Raw genomic sequence first — 24,315 nt, forward strand, 5'->3', positions numbered from 1 at the left:
TCTTTTAGTCCATTTATCACCTCAGAAATGAGAACCTCCGGGTGGTCCCGCCCACTGCTGCATTTCAGCCAATGGCAACATAGAATTTCAGAATTCCCTCACTGCTATTGGCTAAACTGACTGTCAGTTATCCTGTGCTCCGCTCTGCCCCGCCCCCGGGTCATTCTCACTCCGCAGTGAAGCACATTCTGCATCATTCTGCCCCCTGCCGCCCTCTTATCAGGCTGACGCCACCATGTCTGTTGCCATAAAACAATATACAGAGCCGAGAGCCGCGCTGACAGGCATTCATACCGTGCGGTCCTGGGGCGGCCGATGTATCAGGAGCACTGAATCACGTTATGATCTCCTGTTTACACTGTTACTGTAGTCTGCGCGCCAGTGCTCACGGGAGTTGTAGTCCGTTCTTGATGCAAACCAAAACCATTAGAATATTAAAAGACTACAATTCCCAGAATGCCTAGGAAACAGTCTGTCAGTAAGTACCGGTCTTCAACAACATGGCCGCCGCTGTTTGTAGATCGTAGGGAAAGACGCAGACAAGATGGACGCCCGGGATAAAGAGCATTTTAACTGCGTTCCTCTAGGCTGTTGCTGCCATCTTCAGGCGATTTGGTGGAACTTCACGCGCTGGGACATGATCGAGCAAAGCGGATGGGTGTCACCATGGTAACGTTTTGTGTCTCTCCCAGGGTGCACCGCGGCCGGGCGTCCTTAGTAACGCGGATAGTAGAGCTGCCGGGACGTAATGGGGCAGGATTACTACTCGGTGCTGGAGATCACCCGCAGCGCCGGGGATGCCGAGATCAAGAAGGCGTAAGTCATGTGACTAGGCCGCGGAGCTGACACTCCTACTGGGTTATATTATATATATTGTTGGCTTTATTATGTGATAGGAGTCCAGTAACCCCCTATAGGCTGCAAGCTGCTGTAGAACTACAACTTCCAGCATGCCCAGCTGCAGCCTGGAGAGGTAGTAGTGTAGCAGCTGGCCTTCGGGGCATGCTGGGAGTTGTAGTTCTGCAGCACCTGAAGGACGTAGGGACTGCTGTCCCTGTAATACACATAGCATCGGCGGCTGTGATGTCACACTGCGGTCCCGCATGCTCTACCGCCAGCTGCTGACCGCTCCGTGGAGACTTTAGCTTCACCCCATTAATCTCTCTCTCTTATTTGGGGTTCAGGTACCGGAAGTTGGCGCTGAAGTACCATCCGCTGAAAAACAAGGATCCGTCCGCGCCGCACCGATTCCGGCAGATCGCCGAGGCCTACGACGTTCTCAGCGATCGTGAGGAGGTTTTATTTTTACCTAAAAATTTACAAGATTGCAAAATCTGTTCAAATCCGGAAGCGGAAAATCCGTAAAATGTTCACGCGACAAATTTTCACGTAGATTTCATGGATCGCTCAAAATATGCGTGAAATCAATTGATTGCGATAGGAAATCCGCGTCACTGGGACATTTTTCGGAATGGATTTGAAATCCGCTTTGTGGAAGAAATGAAGTGGCGCCCGTGACTGACGCGGCATCCGTACGGAAATACCGTGTGCGAATCCGCAGCAGAGAACGGAGGGTCAGCCATGAATTTCTGTTACGGATTCTTTTACGAATCCACGTCTGGTTTTTCTGTTGTGTGAACGCAGACTAATTGCTCTTCTGCTCACAGCGGAGGGTTCGTTACAGTTGCATCCAGTCTACACAATCCTCTGGATCCATGTCGCCTGCACTGATACATTGTAGCAAACCATCCGGAGAGATTTGTGCTGCTGACGTGTGACTCACAGAGGATTGTATGGACATGTAACAAACCCTCAGCTGTGACTCGGGATGGACAAGTATGTTACCATCCACTGACAGCAAGCAGGGGTCTTACCAATGCCAGGGACTTAAAGCGCCTCCCATCCTAGACTAATGCTGTGTATCCGCTTGTCTCTCGGCAGTCAGGAAGAAGGCGACGTATGATAAGTTCGGAGAGGAGGGGCTGAAAGGTGGGATCCCGGCTGAGTTTGGGGGTCAGCACGCCTGGACCTCGGGGTACGTGTATCACGGGAACCCCCACAACACCTTCAAGGACTTTTTTGGAGGAGACAATCCATTTGCAGGTAAGAACCAGGTGACTATGGAAGGGGGTGGAGCCCTTATGGAAGGGGGCGGGGTTATACCATAAACATGGCGGCACTGTAAATGTGTCACCCGGGAACCGTCCTTCAACCGTCTGATCTTCTATTACCGTTTCAGACTTTTTCACACCAGACGGGTCTGAAGTGAATACAGGATTTGGGGGTCTGCGAGGAAGAGGAGTCAAGAAACAGGACCCCCCGATCGAGCGAGATCTCTACCTGTCGCTGGAGGACCTGTATTTTGGCTGCACAAAGAAGATCAAAATTTCCCGTAGGGTAAGAGGCGCCCAAAGCATCTATAAAGGTGCCCGTCACTACCCGGGCAGCTACCATGGCACATTACCCACTAGTTACTCAAACTCCCCGGACTAGGCACTTGTTCCTCACTTAGGGACCCAGGAGTGGGCACTCCCTCCCTCATGTGGGCACCCAGGGCCGCTAGATATCTTACTTCGTCAAACAGGACCTGGCACTTGCTCCCCCACTTAGGCGCTGAGGGCAGTGCACTTGTTCCCTCACTCATGCACCCAGGACCAGGTACTTTCTTACTCACTTGAGCATTCAAAACCAGGCACTTGTATTCTCACTTAGGCACCCGGGACCAGGCCCTTACTCCCTCGCTTAGGCACCAGGAAGCAGGCACTTGCTCCCTCCCTTACTCCCTCGCTCAGGCACCCAGGACCAGGCACTTGCTCCCTTACTTAGGCACCCAGGACCAGGCCCTTACTCCCTCGCTCAGGCACCCGGGACCAGGCCCTTACTCCCTTGCTTAGGCACCCAGAACCAGGCACTTGCTCCCTCACTTAGGCACACAGGACCAGGCACTTGCTCCCTCACTTAGGCACCCAGGACCAGGCACTTGCTCCCCCACTCAGGCACCCAAAACCAAGCACTTGCTCCTTCGCTCAGGCACCCAGGACCAAGCACTTGCTCCCTCATTTAGGCACCCAGGACCAGACACTTGCTCCCTTGCTTAGGCACCCAGGACCAGGCACTTGCTCCCTCGCTCAGGCACCCAGGACCAGGCACTTGCTCCCTCGCTCAGGCACCCAGGACCAGGCACTTGCTCCCTCACTTAGGTACCCAGAACCAGGCACTTGTTTCCTCATATAGGCACCAAGGACCAGGCACTTGCTCCCTCATTTAGGCACCCAGGACCAGGCACTTGCTCCCTCATTTAGGCACCCAGGACCAGGCACTTGCTCCCTCATTTAGGCACCCAGGACCAGGCACTTGCTCCCTCACTTAGGTACCCAGGACCAGGCACTTGCTCCCTCATTTAGGCACCCAGGACCAGGCACTTGCTCCCTCATTTAGGCACCCAGGACCAGGCATCTGCTCTGCACTTGCACTGAGGGCATAATTATCATAAATTACAAGTAACCAAAAAACAACGATGAGAATTAGATTACGAAGGGAACTCTCACACCCATGGGGAGGGGCCTGAATAAGTGGGAGGAGCATGCAGACCCGCATAGAGTTATGTCCGCTACACTTAGGATGTATCAAGGTTGCATAGACTATACCGAGCACGTACATCTCTGTGACCTGCAGGTAATGAATGAAGACGGCCACACGTCCAGCATGCGAGATAAGATTCTGTCCATCGACGTCCATCCGGGATGGCAAGCGGGCACCAGGATCACCTTCCCTGCAGAGGGCGACCAGGTCAGAATCCACCTCTTCTCTGCTTCATTCATATTAAGTGTCCCTTTAAGACTGAAATACAAGTGAAGTCTGTCTGCAGGGGCCGAACATCATCCCAGCGGATATCGTATTTATCGTAAAGGAGAAGCCCCACCCCCGCTTTGTAAGACAAGGCGACAATCTGATCTACACGGCGAACATCGAACTTGGCAAGGTGAAAAAAAAAGTGGAGCTGGGATTTGTGTTGTATAAACAATGCCGGACTGCAAAGACTTCATCTGCAGTCATGTATTGTGCTTGCTCTGGGGTTGCCATGGTAGCAACAAAAGACTTGTATATGTGGACTTCCTGTCATGTGATCTGTACTTTGTGCTTATGAGTGGCCACATGACAGGAAGTCCACATATACAAGTCTTTTGTTGCTACCATGGCAACCCCAGAGCAAGCGGATTTTGGATGTGGATTGGCCTCATACAAAGGAGCTAATCTGCATGTGGATGGTATTTTCAAAAGTTGCACTGTAGGTGTCACACGGGCGTATGTGCCCTGCGTATTACACACATAAAATACGCAGGACACTGCGAATATACATGGACCTCCGTATTTGCTGCCCATGTTAAATCCCCACAGCCTATATTGGTGCGTATTACGCAGACTGCAAAATGTCCTGCCAGCTCCGCCCTCTCTGAATTGGCGCAGGGAATATGTTGCCAATATAGAATTATGATACATTAGTGGCCGACTAAAATGTGCCCAGCAGGGGGCGACGCTTGACCCACAGTCTCTTGTGTTGCGCAGGCTCTGACGGGCTGTACGGTGGAAGTGGAGACATTGGATGACAGAATACTGAATATTCCCATCAATGACATCGTGCAGTAAGTATTAATTCGGCGGCCGGAGGACGGGCAAAGCCCACCGGATCACTGGCTCTAGGGGTAACGGGCGCAGGCCGTCTGTTCGCACATCATTCGTCAGGTGGGAGGGGAGATATAGCAGAGTTGCAATAAGGGATTATTACTGGCTTGCGGGCCGAGGGGGCGGTATTTCTCAGCGCAGTTTGTGAACGGTTGGCGATTTGCTGCGGTGAGAGCGTATCGGTTGCAGACAAATGGCGCCATTAGGAATAACAGACGTGGAAACAGCGGAGCGTCACGTGTCAGTGATGTGAGAGGTGACGGTCGTCTATGAAGGTCCGCGAGGGCCGACCGATGTGCTACAGCGAGCCGCTCAGCATGACAATGAACTAGCGGGCTACCGGGCGCGTCTAACACGACCGTACGCAGTTGGGTTCGCTGAACTGGGCTCCAGAGCCGACGGGCGATTACCACACCTGCGCTAACAAGGGGGCATCGGAAGAGAAGGCTTCAGTGGGCACGGCAGGATCAGAACTGGACCGCCGCTGATTGGCAGGGGTCGTCTTCTCCAATGAGACGTTTTCTGCTTCATCGTACGGATGGACATTGGCACGTCAAGCGAGAAACATCAAGAGGTTAAACAGCGGGCAACCAATGCTGGAAGAATACAAGCCGGTGGCGGCCATGTTATGGGAGCAGCTTTGTGGCGGTCTCTGGGCTCATGTATGTGGAAGGCACTCTGAGCCGAACGGGTAAGGAGTCCATCCTTGTAGACCTTGTACACCCATACATGCTGACGGTCTTCCCGGGCAGATGGGATCTTCCAGCATGACAACACAACCTGTCACATGGCTAGAAATGGTCGCCGGTGGCTGGAGGAGCACGACCAAGACTTCCACGTACTCGCGGCCCGCTGATGCCCCAGACCTGACAAGGCAGCATTCTGCAAGTCAACGTCCGTCTTCTGAACAAGCCTTATAGCAATGACTGTGAATGACTCGTCTACAAAGAGAAGGACCGGCGCTGGTATGAAATGCAGAGATGAGGAGGCACTTTGAGATGGAAGCTGCCCGCTGCGACACCAGAGCCCAGCGCTGCCCCTCTTGTGGGGGTCGAGGCAGATTAGCAGAAACGGCGCTCCATGGTGAGAGGGATCCGAAGAGAAAAGAATTACAAGGACTATTGGGGGCTCAGATGTAATACCACCAGCGCAGTGGCAGCCCGGGGCGGAAGAACCAAAACCTCCGTAGATACAGGAACCAGGAGAAAGGACAAGACGGGACCACCTGCCGCAGCAGGGAGGGCCGAGGCCCAGAGAGGAAGGTCTCCCAATGTGTTTCGGTGCTGGAATAGCCCCTTCCTCAGGATAGTTACAGTACTGCGGCACCTGATCAATTGGTATATAACAAAGTCATCTCGCTTTGAACATTACATGAAATAGGTTGTTGAATCTTACATCAGTTTTTGCTTTTTATGTACAAATTGAGGTATTTTGATATAGAAGCTCGTTTTTCTTCGGGTCTTGCCCGTGAACAATCAGGTGCCGTCACTTGTTGCATCCTGAGTAGCGGTAATGTAACTGGCCTGAGGAAGGCGCCATTTTATCCTTTTGCCTGGCGCCCATCCTGCTGCGGTGGTCGGGCCAGGCCGGTCCAGGATCCCATCATACAGGGAGTCATCCACATTCAGGTGATGTCCATCACTGGTGGTGGACCTGGCACATCATTACCAGCTTCTGTACCATAGGGCAGTTCCTGCAGTGGACGGGCGTCTCCCCGGGTGATGGGTTCCTGTACAGAGGTCCCCTCACAGCCACGTTAGATCCATTCCTCCGGGACAAGCAGGTTTGGAGCCCCCTAGTCTAGAGTTAGTGTTCTTCTATGGTTCCCCTTCTTTACATGCACCCCATTTGTTGCTGACGTTAACGGTCCGTCATTGTGTTCTCTCCAACAGCCCCAAGTACAGTAAAGTTGTTCCCGGGGAGGGGATGGTGACGGCCGGGGGTCTTGCCGTGAAGGGAGACCTCATTATCCAGTTTGATATCCAGTTTCCAGAACACCTGACCCCCCAGAAGAAGCAGCTGCTGCAGCGCGCGCTGCTGCCCTGAGACAGAGTCGGGACTTGGATGCCTCGCAGTAGAAGACATGGACTCTGGTAATAAAGCCCGCCTGCCACAGATGGAAACCTCTTGTCTCATTAAAGCTCCATTCCCAGGGGGCTGCAATGCTCTTCTGCACAGTTACCCCTCCTGGGGATTGTAGTCTCCGTGGAGGGTTTGCAGCGGACAGGCTGCAGCAGCACAACCACCAATTGGGGCAGCATACACCTGATCTGAAGAGATTCAATCCGCTGCTGTAGTTTCCGTATTGGGTTTTCCCGCTGCAGCACATGATGTTAAAGTCTCCCCTACTTTCCCGCTGGTGTAAGGCCGGCTTCACGTGAGCAACTGAGTATTTACAGAATTAATGCTTTTTTGTGTGCGGATTGGTGTTTCCCTACTTTTTGCACGGCAGACAATTAGTCTTAATGAGTCCCAGCCGGGTCCCGTTTTTCAGTGTTTTACGCCTCTCCTGGTGTACGGCTCACGCATTTCTGCACCCGCTGACTTATGGGGACATTTGGTGCATAAATACAGCAGGTTTTATTTTCTTGCACGACCAAAATGCAGAAGTGTCGCCCCGTTGTGGTCAGTGGGCTCCATTTACTTCTTGTGCCCGGGTGGAGCCGGTCTAAGGCTGCATTCACACAGGAGAGCAATAATCACTACAAGAGACGCAGACCAATATTACACTCAGCGCTGCAAGGGTGAGGCTAGAAAACCATCTACAACATACAACTCAGAGGGAGGGTGAAATACGTCTAGCGATCAGTTAGCACATGTGAAATTCTCCCGTGTAAAGGCACCCTTCATGCTGCAGATTCTGTTGTGACTGGATGTTAAATTCCCCTGTGTGAACAGACCTGTCAGTTGTAAATGTCATTTGGATGAGACTGCAGGGGCGGAGCAGAGGCTACTCAGGGGTGGGACTAGTAAATGTCTGGTGCGCATATTTGCTTTTTACACCTCATCTCCACACCAGTCGCAACCCGATTGGTTGTTTGGATTTACACAGTGTTTGGTTATTTGGTTTAGCTAATTCATGGTGATTGGTTGTTTAGGTTGGCTCGAGTAGAGGTGTGTTGAATAGGGATATATGCGTCTGGTGCAGTTACATCTCTAGCCAGTAACAGCCAAGCTCTGTTTGTCTAGACCCCCTTAGCTGCTGAGCACTGGCCAGTGACTTTAGAGTTGGAGGAATGATCTGCAACTTCTGCAGTGGAGACAGTTCCTTTTTTTGACTGGACTCTAATTTTCCCTCAGAAACAGCGCCACACCTGTCCTTGGTCACATCTGGTATTGCAGCTCAGCTCATTGAACCGAGTAGCTATACCACCATACAACCTACAGACCAGTGCAGCCCAACTCCATGCACTGCAGTGTGGGACAGCCATACTTGTGCCACCCATCTTACCCAGACTGGCACATGATCTCGGCTGCATTACATCACCCTGCCCAGCCGCCCTGCAGTTCTGCTTCTCTGCCTTCGTGTAAATAATCCGCGGGTCGTCATGGTTTGTGCATTGTCTTTATTTTTAGATCATGCAAAGTCATATAAAAGACAGAAACAATTAAAAACAGTGAACAGGAGTCATTTGGGGAGGGGGGGGGGGGGGGGGGGGGTGAGGCAGCACAGGAAGCAGAGGGGTCACATCAGCAGCTTCTGGACTCGAATGTCAGAGCACCATAAAAAGCAGAAGTCGGCTTGCAGCTTGTGTTTTAGAACAAGACTGCAACCAATGACTGAAGCTTCATTACAGTACTTTACACATTGATGCCAAGTTACATTGTATTCTACTCCAGTCACAGCCAAAGCTGCATCCAAAGTTGTGCAAAGCGGCAGCTGGTACATGTCAGTGCTATGCTGGCACATGCTGCCCAAGCCAGCTTAGGCAAGATCCCAGAATCTGTACTGCATTCTGGGAAATGTTGTCTTCTGCACAAAACTTTTCCAGGTCCTGCTGTAAATACCACATTTCCCACAATGCACTGCAAATTTTAAAGCTACAACCCCTATTTTGCCTGCCAGGACAGGAGTTCTAGTTTTGCCACAGGATGAAGTCACATTGAACAAATACATTTAGATCAGGGAAGTGCTGAGATCTAGAAGTGGTTACGAGTGCAGCTTTGGATGTGATTGGAGTAGGATTTAACGAAGGATCGGCACAACATTAAAGGGTTTACAAGGTTACCAATATGTAAAAGCTGAAGCAAAACCCTGAACTCTGCATAAAGAAAAAAAGGCCGAATAGGAGCCTTGATTAAAATCAGTGCCACAAGGTAAAGGGCGAGTAAAATATCCAGCGAGAAAGATAAGGAGTCGGCGAGCTGGAAGAAGAGCGGCCGTCCAGCGGGTTTTATAGTGCAGAATGAAGGGTTAGTTTCTAGTAGTAAGAAACTTCTGACTATGGAAGGACTTTTGCTTGGAGGACCACAAAACCGAGTGTAAACAGTAAGAGGTAGCGGGGCCGGAGTGCAACACGAGGGCCGCCTCATCAGAAAGGAGCCTCCCAGGAGACGCGGGCGGACATCATGGCTCTCTTCAGCTGCTCATAAGTCACAAACATCACGACGTTCCAGGAGCCCAACCTCAGGAAGGAGGGCATGAACCTGAGGAAGAAGGAGCCGTGTTATAAGGAGCACTTGCCCAATACATATACCCCCAGGGTCATCTGCTTCTGAGAAAGTTGGGTGCTGACCAAGGCAAGAGTGCCAAACGTTTACCCAACAGAGTGCCACCCCTGCCATATAGCCATTTAGAGGACCAGACTGCAACAGTTTGAGCTGTAATGACTGACATGGAACATCATTCAGCAAGAAAGTTAGAGGGATTGTCCAGTTGTAAAGTATTGATGGCCTTTCCTCAGGTTAGGTTGTCAGGAGTAGATTGGCAGGGTGCCATCACCCAGAACCCCAACCCATCTGCTGTTTGCTGGGCCAGTGCACCAAGACGATGTCTGCAGTGAGCACACAGCTTTGTTCTCACTCTAGTGGCCAGGCTTGCTATTACACCCATTTGCTTCAAAAGGAACCTTGGCCTGCAATACTAGGGTTGGCCACAGTAGTGGGAACAGAGCTGTGCTTCCTGTAGAAATACCTTGGTAAACAGCTGATTTGTGGGATCCCTGTTGGGATGATCTACTATTGATAGCATATCCCAAGTAAACCCCATCAATATTTTAACCACTTTAAGGGGCATTGACATGAAGCAAGTTCTCAGATTTTCTGCATCACTTTGGCGCAGATCTGCAGCAGACTTCACCCCTTTCAACTGAAGTTGTTGAAGTCGGCTGTGAATCCATGTCAAAATCCACCCAATGGTGCAGGATTTAGTGCTGATTTTCCACTGTGGAAAGTCGTGCCAAAGCCATGGCATAAGTTTCAGTTTTAACCACTAGGGGAGCCATTCCATTGACCAAGCCCCTTAACACCCCCCCCCCCCCCCCCCCCACCTCCCCCCTCTTCACCCCACTTGCCCAGTTTTTAGGATGACACTTCCATAGCAGGCCAACTTACCCCTTGTAGAACGCCCGGGGCCCTTCCTTCCGCAGCATGGTGATGGCACAGTTCAGGGCACTTTGGTACTGTCCCTTGGCAGAGTTCATGTATCTTGTCTTCACTACATCAACAGGTGAAGCGATCACCGTGGTGCAGAAACCAGCGCCGAACGCAGAGGTGAAGTGACACGGGAGGTTGTCTGCAGGGCAATCATACAGGGATTAGGGTCACTACCCATCATACTGCTCTGTATACAGCACTGATATATATATATGTACAGCAGGCCCCTTCTGGGAAGTTCAATTCACAAGCCTTACAGTTTAAGGGGTTTCTTTGTGAGACATTCAGCAGTTGTGCATCAGTTTAAGGTTTCTGAAGATCTCTGCTTGCCCTCAGTGAATGGAAACTGGTAGAGCCATAGGAGGTTGCAACTGTAACAAGTCCCATCCCCACACAAGTCGCAGGTCCCCAACTTCTCTGAAGAATCATGCAGCAACCAAAGCTATAGTGGCTCCATTACTGAGGTCCCACGGAGCGTGCCACAGACGATGGAGGTAACTGCACTGTAATCACCACCGCTATCAGACCAGCTTATGTTAGCTGCATTACTAAAGAGATGCTGTATGGAAGCCCAATATCCATGAAGACACAGCAGGGTGACTGGCCGGGTTCACCGCCATTATCCAGCCCATTCATGGGAGCTCGGCCGTAGGCTGGGGGCACACCACCATATTTCGGCTCCATTTCTGGTGGAATACGGAAGTGACCCGGCTTGACCACAGGCCTCCTGACCCAAACTCTGCACATCATGGCATTACTATAGTGTTTGAGTCAGGAGGCCTGTGGTCAAGCCGGGCTTAAATTATAGTAGTACGCTCCTGGCCTCAGCCCGTCTATAGGGGGATTTGAACTCCTGACCTTTACCACATTCTAAAATGCTGCAGGACATTTAGTCAATATTGACCAATAGTCTGTAGCCACACCCCATTAGTCAATATTGACCAATAGTCTGTAGCCACACCCCATTCAGACTGCTGGCTCCAACTCATTGGTCCATGTAAAAGTTAGGATTTCAGCCACATCCCTCATCAAGCAGGACACATTGCCTCACATAGGTCCGGCACGGTCACATCAGGTTCTGGAAGTGCGCTAAAGTTTGGGTGGGTTTATGACAGTCTAGGCACAATCACTTTAGTCCACTCCACTTTTCAACTTTTTTTTATCCCCCCCCCCCCCCCCCCCCCCCTTGAACTTTTTTTTCTGATCCCCAAAAACTGCTTTTTTTTAGAAATATTACCAACAAAGGACTCACCGCTCATGAGGTTGGAATCCATGAGTGCGTCCTTGATGAGGTCATAGGTCACCAGCTCCGTGCAGTTCACTAAGGCATTCCGGGTGATGTTGGGGGCCGTGCCTGCGCAAAGCATAAAGTTGTAAAACAGCAGCAGAAATACAGACTAAGCGGAATACAGGCTACAATGTGCACCTTTCCACAGGCCGCGCATGCCTTCCTCCTTGGCGATTGTCTTGTAGGCATCCATTGTTCCCTTGTATCTTCTGCAGTTAGAGGTGTTGGCCTGAGCTTGGAAACGCACCTTCACCACATCTGTGGGCTGAGCGATTGCCACCGCCATGGCTCCAGTGGTGCAGCCTGCAAGCAGGCGGCTCCCGATGCCAACATCTGTGGATGGACAAGTGCAACTTCATGCATCTACCAAGACGCTACATCTCCCATAGTGTACAACAGACCATGCCATGATCAGACACTGAACAAGCATGATATCAGGGAGATTCCTGGTTCACCATCTGATGCCCTGAAGGAAGCGTTAACCCGAGGGCACAACTCTGGATATGACCGAGTATAACAAGCCACTTACGTTCCGATCCTTTGGTGTAGAATTGCTTGACAGAGTCATAGAGTCCGATACGGACGGATGCGAAGCTCATCTGCCGCTGGAGACCAGCCACCAGCCCATTGTAGAGGCTTAGTGGTCCTTCTGTCTTGACCATGGTGGAGATGGTCCCAAAGACACCCTTATACTGGGCAGACTTCATGTTGACTGAGGTCTTGGTCTCTCCTTGGATCTACATAGGAAGAAGGTGCATATAAGTTATATGTTTCACCAGCACCCCGTGTGGATCATTGGTCTCTTTGTAAGCTGGTGAGGAGTCATATTGTGCATTACAGCTTTATTATGGGTTGTCACCTAGCAAGGATACAGAATAGTAGATTGTCTAGTACAGCAGCATTAAAGGGGTGGAGCTAAATAAATTGAGGGAAGGCCCCTGAGGATCTGTAGAGATGCCCATCACCCAGCTTTCCTAGAAACAGATGAAGACTACTTTAAAGGGAAAGTTAATGAACTCACCTGGAGACGGACTTTAGCAGTGTCCAGAGGGAAGGTGAACAGGTCAGCAATACATGCTGCTGTCCCGGCACCAATGAACTTCACTGCGGCGGTAGGGGGGACGTCGGTGGGCTTAAATCCAACCATTTTGAGGTTTTTGAATGATATAGATGACTAAAGATAAGGACTGGACCCTTGGAGGACAAGGTGTAGTGATAAGACAAGGCAAATAAACTCTGCCAGGATCTGTGGGAAAACAAGAACAATGAAACATTAAAGCAAATAGCAAGAAATCCCAGATTAGTCATCCCTGACGAGCATCTACACCAGGGGGCAGTACAGATCCATTTCCTTTCCAATCCACTGACCTCTGAAGACATGATTTAAATGGGTTGTCCCGCGGCAGCAAGTGGGTCTATACACTTCTGTATGGCCATATTAATGCACTTTGTAATGTACATTGTGCATTAATTATGAGCCATACAGAAGTTATAAAAAGTTTTTCACTTACCTGCTCCGTTGCTAGCGTCCTCGTTCCCATGGAGCCGACTAATTTTTCGCCGTCTAATGGCCAAATTAGCCGCGCTTGCGCAGTCCGTGTCTTCTTCTGTTCTCAATGGGGCTCCGTGTAGCTCCGCCCCGTCACGTGCCGATTCCAGCCAATCAGGAGGCTGGAATCGGCAATGGACCGCACAGAAGAGCTGCGGTCCACGGAGGGAGAAGATGCCGGCGGCCATCTTCACCGGTAAGTATAGAAGTCACCGGAGCGCGGGGATTCAGGTAAGCGCTGTGCTGTTTTTTTTTTTAAGTCCCTGCATCGGGGTTGTCTCGCGCCGAACGGGGGGGGGGGTGAAAAAAAAAAACGTTTCGGCGCGGGACAACCCCTTTAAGGCTGTATAGCTCCGATGTTGGAAGACGTCCGTCGGGGTTATCTTACTGTATATTGCCAGCCTCTCTGCTGTTGGAACCTCTCCAACGTGTCACCTCATGCAGTACTGGCTTTAGCCAGCATATAGCGCCATTGTATAACGGCAGAAAAAGAGTAAGCCCCCTAGGAAAACCGGGATACAAATTGGATTGGAAAGGGTTAACAGTGCTGGATGAGCTGCCAGTCCCAGATATCCTGAGCAGCAGACCCGGACAGTGAACAGCGCTGGAAGCAGACGGCACCGGCCGTATAGACTGCCCATCTGTGTCCAGCACCATCTACACTCAGTGGGCCCAGGGATCAGCTGACTGGCAGGGACCCCATAGTGGCAGACCCCTACCAACTACCCATGACCTAGCCCAGTAATAGGTCATCAATACTAAGTCCTGGAGAACCCCTTTAATGTGATACTTCGTTTTCAGCTCTTTAAAGCCTTTACTGGAATTGACTTATCACTCATCTATAGGATAGAAGTCTGATCAGCTGAAGGGGCTCACTGCTGGGACCCCACCAATCCTAGAAACAGGGATCTTAAGTCCCCCCTAACTGCCCCCCCCCCCCCTCCACCTCCGGCAGTGAGGAGGAGACTGAATGAAGCCGCTGTCACATGCGCTGCCACTCCATGCTTCTTCGTTGGGACTGCTGGATAGCCGATTGTTTGTACTCACCCATTTCCATCAGCCCTGTTGAAACAATGGAGCAGCACTGCATGCGTGACAGTCGCGTCTTTCAATCTCTACACTGTAGGTGGGTGCAGCAAGCTTGCACTGAGGAGAGTTACACAGGACCCCCATTCTCTGGATCCATGGGAAGACCCCCACTGATCAGACTTTGGAAATACCCCTTTTAGCTTATTAATGGCTTATATTGTCTTAAGTATCAATTTCAAGTTTAACCAGTCGTGCATTTAATGCAACTAGTGTCAAGTTAAGCTTTGCTACATCCAGATGACTTCTGCATCACCATGGTAAAGAAAAAAAAAATGTAGACACCATCTGCAAAACAAGGCCAAATTCCACTGTATTAGGCTGGGCTCACAAGCGTATTCTGGCGGTGTGCAGGCTGCAAGACACTGTGGTAATCAGCCATATGCAATGACTGCACCAGCTGCATGCAGAACATGCACCAAGATAGTACATGCATTTCATGCAAGCCAATGGCAGATGGTCCAGTACTCACGCATGTGGAATACTCTGAACAGATGCCTGTGTGAGCCCAGCCTTATGTAACATTGTACCAAGGGGAACATATTGGGGAATTCTCAATCCACATGCCAGTAGTCTGTATTGTTCCCCCCCCCCCCCCTCCCTCCCCCCAAAACAAGGCACAATGCTTTCTATAGGGGGCTGCAGTCCTGTACCGGATCAGTCTGGTTTACAGGCAACTAAGTGTATTGAATGCCACCATCCCCAGGGGACCAGATACATGTGCTTCTATAGATTGGGAGGGGTGGAGAGATCTGCAAGAAGGTCCCATATAAATGCATAGAACACGCATGTATTACAGTCACATGACCCCTCTGACTGTAATTGGCAATTTTGGGCTGTAATATGGTCTGATTTTTTTTTCACATATGTAAAAACACATGAAGACGCGAGTCTGAATTCAGTGGGGATTAGTAGATTTTGATAATCACTTTTAATTATATAGATCTCACTGCCCGGAATAAGTAAAAAAGTATATTACATGTAAAAAAAAAAAAAAAAAAAAAAAGAGTAGGACCAAGTTTTTTTTTCCCCCCCAGGTGATTTTACCATCTACCCACTGTTATCTCTTGCCTCCAGCCCGGCAATCAGTCCCTCCAGCCATCCCCTGTAATCACATCTGCAGCAGTTGTATCTTCCATGAAGAGAGGAGACGGCAGACCAAGTAGCGTCGTCCCATCATGGCAGCGCAGAACAGGAGATCCTACACCTCTGTCTATCCGCACCTTATAGGCCAATCACAGAACACTCCAGCCCATCTCATGGATTTCTGTAGCTCATTTCAGACTACAAGACTTTTAGCTTCCCTTCTTTATAGTTTGTCCTTTCCCTGAATTCGGCCCTTTCGGACATTACCTTCAAGTATTCCAGCTGGAGGTTTCGGGATCAGGCTTCCCTGAAGGCGTCGCGCCCGTCAGATTTACCACCGGCAGTGGAGACACGATAGCCTTTACTTTCCATAGAAAATACTCGGTAAATCCGATGGTGTGTAATCATAATCCTGAGCTGGAAGAGAAGAGGAGGTTAGTAGGAGCGCTGGAGCTGACTATACGCATATTCCCTCGGAGGTCACATTGGGCGCCTCAAGAGTTCTCACAGACCAGTCCCCGCACTCCTGACCTGAGCAGGACACCAGGGATTAACAACACTTTGGGCCACCATGACTACCACTAGCCCAGTAGACCCAGAGTGCAGCATTCTAACTGCCTCCCCATGCTTAGTCAGGCTGACCATTGCTGAAGGGCCGGGGTCCCCTCATCTTTACCTGGACCCATTACAGGGTTATACAGACATGAGCTTTTTATATACCCTGTGTGGATAAAGCCAAGTCTGACTGCCGTGACCAAGCGCCTCTTACAAAACTTTGAAGGATAGTTTCTCTGCCCAGAGTTGAAGATCTCCATCAGGGCCAACAGATGTCAGTTGTCGATTAACCTCCAGTCGCCTTCAGATAAGTCAAAGGCTTTTCTGTGCAAACACTATTGATGACCTCAGAATAAGATATCAATAGTTGATCGTCAGTGGGGATCAGAGACAGAAGTATCAGAGGGGGCTTCACTTCCATTGAAGTCAATGCAAGGGCCGCCTCCCATCACATTAGTGGCTCAGACATCATGCGAGTCAGCTGACAAACACTGATCATACAGATCACACAACTCACAGGACTGCAGCACATCGCCATGAGTAAACAGAAGGATGTGCTGCAGACCAGAGGCACGAGGACAGTCGTTAATGACCATTTGTCCCCACGAAGCTTCTGTTGTGTGAATGAGCGTCATTAACATCCCGTCAGCTGGTGGTTAGTCCTCAGTCTGTAAATGGCACCTCCTTCAACAGATGTGACTTCAGCTCCCCAATGTTCATCAGCTTTTCAGTAAAAAAAAAAGGCATCAACTCCTGGGGGCTTCCACCATCTCTTCACTATTGGGGGGGGTCCAGGCTGTGAGGATGCCGCACTCCCCACCATTTTATGTCACATCTCCAGTGGAACCTTCAGACCCCCCTGTTACACCTACATATGTACCCATTGGAATAAACAGCCCCTAGAAGTGGCCAGCAGGCATTTTTCAGCAAGATAATAAGGGGGAAGGGGCACAGGAATGGCTCTACAGCATTAGCACTTCCGTGGCTGACCAGTCACCAGATATATTGATAATAGACCATGTCTGGGACGCCAGTTTCCACAATCTAGAGGCTCAGCAACACCAAGTGTAGGGCGATATGCTGCAGGATACCATACAGACCTTGTATGCCTTCATACTCACCTGTATCACATGTTGTATCCAAGCTAGAGGCGGTACAACAGGGTACTAGAGCCTCCATGCCTGCCTGTATCACATGTTGTATCCAAGCTAGAGGCGGTACAACAGGGTACTAGAGCCTCCATGCCCTCCCGTATCACATCTTGTATCCAAGCTAGAGGTGGTACAACAGGGTACTAGAGCCTCCATGCCCTCCCGTATCACAGCTTGTACTGCCTCTAGCTTGGATACAACAGGGTACTAGAACTACCATGCCTGACCATATCACATTTTGTATCCAAGCTAGAGGTGGTACAACAGGGTACTAGAACCACTCTTTAAAGGGGTCAGTCTCCCCCCCCCAAAAAATAACCCTTTTGCTCTGATACTGTAGTCACTTGATCAACGTTACAATCATACTGAAAGTTTCATTCCATTCTGACAACTTTTAGGGGTGGATTGTTTATGGGACACATAGCAGGATTCTATTGAACTGTCTCTTTATGCTATTAACCCCTTACACTCCACTGTCCGCCCTCAGGACTGAATGACAATAAAAACAATGGAAGCCCATGCAATGTCCATTCCTTTTCCCAGTAGCCTCCAGTTGTGCAAGAAACAAAGATAATATTAACTCCCCTCCCCCAGAGGAACATCCTACAAGACAAACCATATTATATCAAGGGCCGTTCAGACAAGTCGATTTATCATTTGGAGGAGTGAATGGACGGCAGAGTTCACTTGGGCAGCCTGTTTATACAGGCAGATACTTGTTGATCATTCAAATCCACCGTATTAGTGAATGAGACTGATTGAATAAGCTAACGATTTTAGGTCTGCATAAAATGGACGATGATCAGTCCATCTAGAAGGGTCCTAAAGAGAACGTTAATAATGAGCATTTGCTGAGAATTAAGGAGTGCCCTCATCGATCAGACATTCTAGTAAGCCAATTAAGGTAATGATAGTCACTCAGTAGTTGGTGGGTGTATGCAAAGTAGTTCACAAGTGGTTAGAAAGCAAATGGCTGGGACTTGACACCAGATGACTGAGTAGCCAGCAAATACTGTTAGCTTATACTGAATGACTCAACTGAATGTGCCCCATGTAAGAGATACCTCTGATCAAGTCATTATGGCCACCAGTAGATCTAGCATAGGGGTCATTTCCAAGCTTTCCTTCATTCCAGAAGGTAAATGCACACCTCATTGGGGAGCAATATGAAAGGGAATGCATTTACACAGGTGAGAGCAATATCAGGCTGAAAACCTCAAATTGCTACTGCAGTCACAAGAGGTTTTTCTGCAAGTAACACACACACACACACACACACACACACACACACACACACCAGTAATGTGTAGTTTTTTTTGCCTCCCATTGGCAATATTGCCTAAAAATAGGACAGCACTACTGAGAAGAGTCATGTGTAGATAGACCCATTGTGAATAATGGGTTCCATTTCTGTGCATCTTACAATACACAAAACTCACAATAAAGTGGCCCTTGCAGGTACAACCTAAGAGACCTTTTATATGGCTGAAGTTTTCCTGCATTCTGCACCACAAGCCACAGTAAATCCTGTATGGCCACCACTACCATAAATAATGAACCCAACATATCAGATAAGGGCTCCCCCACCAGGAGTTACCACAACAGGTTGAGGTCACATTAGTGGGGGGGTAAAGCAGCTCGAACACAGCTTTTGTGGAAAGCCAACAGAGAAAACAAAAAACACCCCAAAAAAACCCCACACACACCTCACTCAAAAAGTCATGAGTCTACAGCCAGAAAATCCACCTAAAAACTTCAAGCAGATTACAAGGAGAGTGATAGCAACAAGGTGTCAGCCATGTATAATCACAGCTACAACTCCTCACACTCAGAATACAAGAAACAACAATGTTGCAAAGATGTATAAACACACAATACAAGCAGCAACAATGTATCCCCTGCTTATAATCACAAGAAAACACGGATCACTTACCAGTAAGAGAAGAAGGGGAATCAGTGCTAGGAGGGGGCAGTGAGAAGACAATGAAGGGGAATTAAGGGGGGATGAGCAATGCTTGTCCTCAGCTGGGAGAGGAAACAAGAAGAACATCTAGGACCTTGCTCAGGAGATTTATACAGACTGGAGGTGGGGGAGGGCCAGTGCTGACCACTCCCAAACCCTCCCCTCCCTATTATCACCCTGGACTCTTCCCCTTTCTAACTGTAACCCTGCACCCCAACCCCCATCATACCCCCATAAATCACTTATCTCCTACCCATAATAACCTTATAACTCCCCTACCTCTAATCACTAAGCACCATCCATCCCATTATTAACCATCACATCACTAGCTTGTATTGTGACTGCCACTATCACCTTGAACCCCACTTATCATGCTTCAATCCCTCAATTATATTCTTAAGAGAACCCTGTGCCCCTTGTCATCCTTCACTGTACCCTATTATTACCCTGCACTTTACTCTATTCCAAGCCTACACCCCCTATTACCTACCCACTGCTCAGCCTCCATACAGCAGGTGGTTATATAACTGATATTATGCAATGTCCAGAACTAACAGATCTGATACATGATTACAGGAGCCTGGAAGAACTGGTAGAACTACAAGGCTCAGCACAGTGTACCAGGGTTGACTAGGCAAGCTGCAGAGCAACTTTTATACTTGTAGTCCATATAACCCAATACATAATACACAGCATAATAATAAACTCGTGTTCAACAGTTATTAAATATCAGATCTGGAGGCTGCAGTACTGGAGGCATCCACCAGGTGGCAGGAAGGAGCCTACTGTGATATCAAGTCCAAAGTCTCCTATTTCCCTGTTATGTAAGGGTTTTATGGCTTTATGGTTTGTTTTCTACTTTCTGAACACGAAGGTGTCAACAGGGAGCAGAACTTAAGAGGTGGCAAAATGTGTCTGCACGGTGTAGAAGATGTAGCATATATACTGTGTATGTATATATATATATATATATATATATATATATACATTGCCCTATTGCTGTGAATGCACACAGAAAATAAGTTGTTCTCATCTAGGGGTCCTACTCTCCGATCCCTGTTGTCTAGTAGCTTGGCTTCATGGTTCTTGACTTCTTGTGATTTGCTGTCCCAGTTCTTGATGTCCCCTGGTTCTATTTTCGCAGTCCTACTTTCCTCTGGTTTGATGCCCCCATCTCTGGAGTCTGGTGATTCTATTCTCCAGTGTTTAGTGGTTTGACATCCCCTTCCCTGCTGTCCAGTGGTTTTGAGCTCCAATCCCTAATATCTAGTGTTTCATATCCCTGTCCTTGGTGTTCAGTAGTTTGGTATCCCAATCCCTAGGGTCCTGAGGTTCTGTTCTCCAGTCTTACTTCATGTATCTTATGGTTCTGTTCCCCAGTCCCTGGTGTCCAATGGTTCTATTCTCCAGTCCTATGTGTCTAGAAGTTCTGTTTTCCAGTCCCTGGTGTCTAGTGTCTATGTGTCCCAATCCCTGATTTCTAGGAGGTTGGTGTAAAGTCCCTCATGTGCAGGTGTTTTTGTGCTTCAAGCCCTTGTGTTTAGTAGTTTGGTTCCATGGCCCTTAACTTCTTGTGGTTTGGCGCCCCAGTCCTTGATGCCCACTGGTTCTATTATCCTAATCCAACTTTCCTCTGAGTTGGTGCCCCCATGTTTGGAGTCTAGGGTTCTGTTCTCCTGTGCTTGGAGTTTAGTGGTTTGGTGTCCCTTGCCTTAGTGTTCAGTGGTTATTGAGCTCCAATCCCTGTTAACTAGTGGTTATCTCCTCCCAACCCTGGTGTCTAACTCTTTGCTTCCCCATTCACTGTTATCCAATTATTCTCTTCTCCAAACCCTACTTTCCTCTGAATTAGTGGGTCTTGTATCCCTCTCCTTTGTGTTAAATGTTTGGTGTCCCATTTCCTGGTGTCCAGTGGCTCTGTTCTCCAGTCCCTGGTGTCTAGTGGTTCTATTCTCCAGTCTTATACGTCGAGTGCTTCTGTTCTGCAGTCCTGTGTGTCTGGTGGTTTTGTTCCCCAGGCCTTGGTGTCTAATGACCTCATATCCCACTCCTTGGTGTTTAATGGTTTGGTTTCCCATTCCCTGATGTCCAGTGGTTGTGTTCTCCAGTCCTATGTGTCTAGTGGTTCTGTTCTCCAGTCCTTGTGTCTAGTGGTTTGGAGGCCCAGTCCATGGTGTCTTGTGGTTTGGTGTTTTAATCCTTGGTATTTACATATTTTGTTGTCCGGTCCTTGGTGCCTAGTGGCTGCATAGCTCTCTCCTTGCTATTTTGGTTTGGTGTCATATTCCCTGGTATTCTAGTGGTTCTATTCTTCAGTCCTTGCGTCTAGTGGTTTGGAGCCCTAGTCCCCGGTGTAAAGTGGTTTGGTGTCCTAAGCCTTGGTGTCCAGTGGTTCTGTTTTTCAGTCCCTGGTGTCTAGTGGTCTCGTATCCCTCTCTTTTCTGTTAAATGGTTTGGTGTCCTATTCCCTGGTGTCTGGTGTTTCTAATCTCCAGTCCCTGGTGTGTAGTGGTTCTGTTCTCTAGTTCTATGTGTCTGGTGGTTTTGTTCCCCAAACCCTGGTGTCTAAGGACCTCATATCCCTCTCTTTGATGTTTAATGGTTTGGTTTCCCATTCCCTGATGTGCAGTGGTTGTGTTCTCCAGTCCTATGTGTCCAGTGATTGTGTTCTCCAGTCCTATGTGTAGTTCTATTTCCCTTTCCCTGGTGTGTAGTGGTTCTGTTCTCTAGTTCTATGTGTCTGGTGGTTTTGTTCCCCAGGCCTTGGTGTCTAATGACCTCATATCCCTCTCCTTGGTGTTTAATGGTTGGGTTTCCTATTCCCTGGTGTCTGGTGGTTTTGTTCCCCAGGCCTTGGCATCCAATGACCTCATATCCCTCTCCTTGGTGTTTAATGGTTGGGTTTCCCATTCCCAGATGTCCAGTGGTTGTGTTCTCCAGTCCTATGTGTCTGGTGGTTCTGTTCTCCAGTTTTATGTGTCTGGTAGTTCTATTTCCCTTTCCCTGGTGTCTAGTGGTTGTGTTCTCCAGTCCTATGTGTCTGGTGGTTCTGTTCTCCAGTTTTATGTGTCTGGTAGTTCTATTTCCCTTTCCCTGGTGTCTAGTGGTTATGTACTCTAATCTCTAATTTCTTAGGGTTTGGCGTAAAGTCCCTCGTGTACGGGTCTTTTTGTGGCCTGGTATCTAGTGTCTCAGTGTCCCAGATGTCTAATGCTTTTGTGCCCTGCGGGGTTTACATTAGGATAGCTCAGTGTCCCTGGTGTCACTTTGTGATTACATTATATACTGTCCATGTGTTCTTAGATTTTGGACATACTTTCTATTTTCCTGACTTTCCTCAGTGAAAGGCAAATGAATGCAACCTAGAAGGCAGTGTGTGACCGCTGTAATTGTATTCAGAGTCTCAGAGAGTGGCCACAACCTATAATGTCACACCTGTAGGGGTCACATTTAGGGACAATTGCTTGACAAGAGGAACCAAGTCCATAATCTCATCCCCTGATTACACCTGCCTCATGCTCCCCATAGGTGTTTGAGTCTATGATGTCACCTCCTGATTACACCTGCCTCATGCTCCCCACAGGTGTTCCAGTCCATGATGTCACATCTTGATTATGGCCGCCTGCAGATGGCCGGGTCGGATCCGGCAGCGAGAATTCTCGCTGAGCGCCTGCAGAGACCAGCGCATACTCACTTGCGCCCCCGGCTCTTTCATGTGCCGGCTGAGTGACGTTTCTGTCCGGGGCTCTGCGAGCCCCGCACAGAAATAGAGCATGCCGCGGTTTGTTTGCCGCACGAGATTTCGTGCGGCCAAACCGCGGCCGTCTACATAGGATTGCGTTTGTTAATGTAATCCTATGCAGGCTTCCAGTGGCGGAAATCCCGCCGCGGAATTTCCGCCCGTCTGCAGGCGGCCTATACCTGCCTCATGCTCCCCACAGGTGTTTCAGTCCATGATGTCACCTCCTGATTACACCTGGCTCATGCTCCCCACAGGTGTTCCAGTCCATGATGTCACCTCCTGATTACGTCTGGCTCATGCTCCCCACAGGTGTTCGAGTCCACAATGTTACTTCCTGATTACACCTGGCTCATGCTCCCCACAGGTGTTCCAGTCCATGATGTCACCTCCTGATTACGTCTGGCTCATGCTCCCCACAGGTGTTCGAGTCCACAATGTTACTTCCTGATTACACCTGGCTCAGGCTCCCCACAGGTGTTCCAGTCCATGATGTTACCTTCTGATTACACCTGGCTCATGCTCCCCACAGGTGTTCGAGTCAATGATGTCACCTCCTGATTACACCTGGCTCATGCTCCCCACAGGTGTTCCATGATGTCATCTCCTGATTACACCTGGCTCACGCTCCCCACAGGTGTTCGAGTCCACAATGTTACTTCCTGATTACACCTGGCTCTTGCTCCCCATAGGTGTTCCAGTCCATGATGTCACCTCCAGATTACACCTGGCTCATGCTCCCCACAGGTGTTCCAGTCCATGATGTCACCTCCTGATTACACCTGGCTCATGCTCCCCACAGGTGTTCGAGTCAATGATGTCACCTCCTGATTACACCTGGCTCATGCTCCCCACAGGTGTTCAGCTGCTTCCTGCTGAGGGTGTTGAGTGCATTACCTCTTTGCTGCTCAGTGTTCCCCTCTATGTCCACATGAGGCGGGTCTACTGCTGAAATTTGGAGTCACAAAAAACGCAGCGAACGGGGCAGATTTTGTCATGGATTTTGTTGTGGAATCCTGTTATTTTCTGCAGATTTGCATTTCAGTTACTGCAATCAGAAATGAAGAGGGGCAACATAAATCCACACGAGGCCCGCGCTGAGGAGCTGGCGGGTAGAGATGGCACATGTCACGCTGGCTCTACCAGACTCCTGCCCGGAGGGACGCATGGAACCTCGACCCAAGTACCGCTAGGCCTCTTCCAGGCAACGCTGGGACTGTGATTACCTGTATAGGGATGTGTGCTGGACTGTAGAAGTTGTCACTCGGTTCCGTTCCTGGAAAGGGAACACTCCAGAGGAGGACGGGGAAGGGAACACTCCGGAGGACGAGGGAAGGGAACACTCTGGAGGAGGACGGGGGAAGGGAACACTCCGGAGGAGGACGGGGAAGGGAACACTCCGGAGGAGGACGAGGGAAGGGAACGGGCCGGAGGAGGACAGGGGAAGGGAACACTCCGGAGGAGGACGGGGGAAGGGAACACTCCGGAGGAGGACGGGGGAAGGGAACACTCCGGAGGAGGACAGGGGAAGGGAACACTCCGGAGGAGGACAGGGGAAGGGAACACTCTGGAGGAGGACAGGGGAAGGGAACACTCCACTGTCACTCACTTGTACTCTGT

General features: G+C 49.6%; 2 protein-coding genes across 3 annotated transcripts; one reads left to right on the forward strand and one right to left on the reverse strand.

Annotated features, from left to right (window-relative positions):
* Nucleotides 1–704: 704 nt before the first annotated feature.
* Nucleotides 705–6,806, forward strand: DNAJB13 (DnaJ heat shock protein family (Hsp40) member B13). 2 transcript variants are annotated; one of them, XM_066588340.1, is made up of 8 exons: nucleotides 705–816; nucleotides 1,185–1,288; nucleotides 1,942–2,103; nucleotides 2,240–2,397; nucleotides 3,676–3,789; nucleotides 3,869–3,982; nucleotides 4,567–4,643; nucleotides 6,576–6,806. In XM_066588340.1, exons 1-8 carry the CDS (start codon nucleotides 749–751, stop codon nucleotides 6,727–6,729), a joined length of 951 nt encoding a protein of 316 aa, XP_066444437.1. In that variant the 5' UTR covers nucleotides 705–748; the 3' UTR covers nucleotides 6,730–6,806. The 2 variants fall into 2 exon arrangements, with proteins under 2 accessions (XP_066444437.1, XP_066444438.1); XM_066588341.1 differs by lacking the exon at nucleotides 4,567–4,643 and having other exon boundaries at nucleotides 6,576–6,690.
* Nucleotides 6,807–8,229: 1,423 nt separating this feature from the next.
* Nucleotides 8,230–19,062, reverse strand: UCP2 (uncoupling protein 2). Its single transcript, XM_066588342.1, has 8 exons — nucleotides 18,927–19,062; nucleotides 15,555–15,704; nucleotides 12,588–12,812; nucleotides 12,096–12,303; nucleotides 11,705–11,899; nucleotides 11,531–11,632; nucleotides 10,237–10,417; nucleotides 8,230–9,330 (listed from the first exon to the last, which is right to left on the reverse strand). Exons 3-8 carry the CDS (start codon nucleotides 12,711–12,713, stop codon nucleotides 9,216–9,218), a joined length of 927 nt encoding a protein of 308 aa, XP_066444439.1. The 5' UTR covers nucleotides 12,714–12,812; nucleotides 15,555–15,704; nucleotides 18,927–19,062; the 3' UTR covers nucleotides 8,230–9,215.
* Between the last annotated feature and the right edge of the window lie 5,253 nt (nucleotides 19,063–24,315).

The sequence above is a fragment of the Eleutherodactylus coqui genome, chromosome 1 (assembly GCF_035609145.1).
Source record: "Eleutherodactylus coqui strain aEleCoq1 chromosome 1, aEleCoq1.hap1, whole genome shotgun sequence".
In the NCBI taxonomy this organism is placed as follows: Eukaryota; Metazoa; Chordata; class Amphibia; order Anura; family Eleutherodactylidae; genus Eleutherodactylus; species Eleutherodactylus coqui.

Bases quoted from the DNA above. Each gene is read 5' to 3' on its own strand.
- DNAJB13 (XM_066588340.1), top strand. From the start codon at position 749: ATGGGGCAGGATTACTACTCGGTGCTGGAGATCACCCGCAGCGCCGGG. The intron at 1,289-1,941 runs GTGAGGAGGTTT...GTCTCTCGGCAG, and splicing joins CTACGACGTTCTCAGCGATC to TCAGGAAGAAGGCGACGTAT. The intron at 3,983-4,566 runs GTGAAAAAAAAA...TGTGTTGCGCAG, and splicing joins CGAACATCGAACTTGGCAAG to GCTCTGACGGGCTGTACGGT.
- UCP2 (XM_066588342.1), bottom strand. From the start codon at position 12,713: ATGGTTGGATTTAAGCCCACCGACGTCCCCCCTACCGCCGCAGTGAAG. The intron at 11,633-11,704 runs GTGCACATTGTA...TGCTTTGCGCAG, and splicing joins CATGCGCGGCCTGTGGAAAG to GCACGGCCCCCAACATCACC. The intron at 9,331-10,236 runs GTAAGTTGGCCT...CTTCTTCCTCAG, and splicing joins CCCCGGGCGTTCTACAAGGG to GTTCATGCCCTCCTTCCTGA.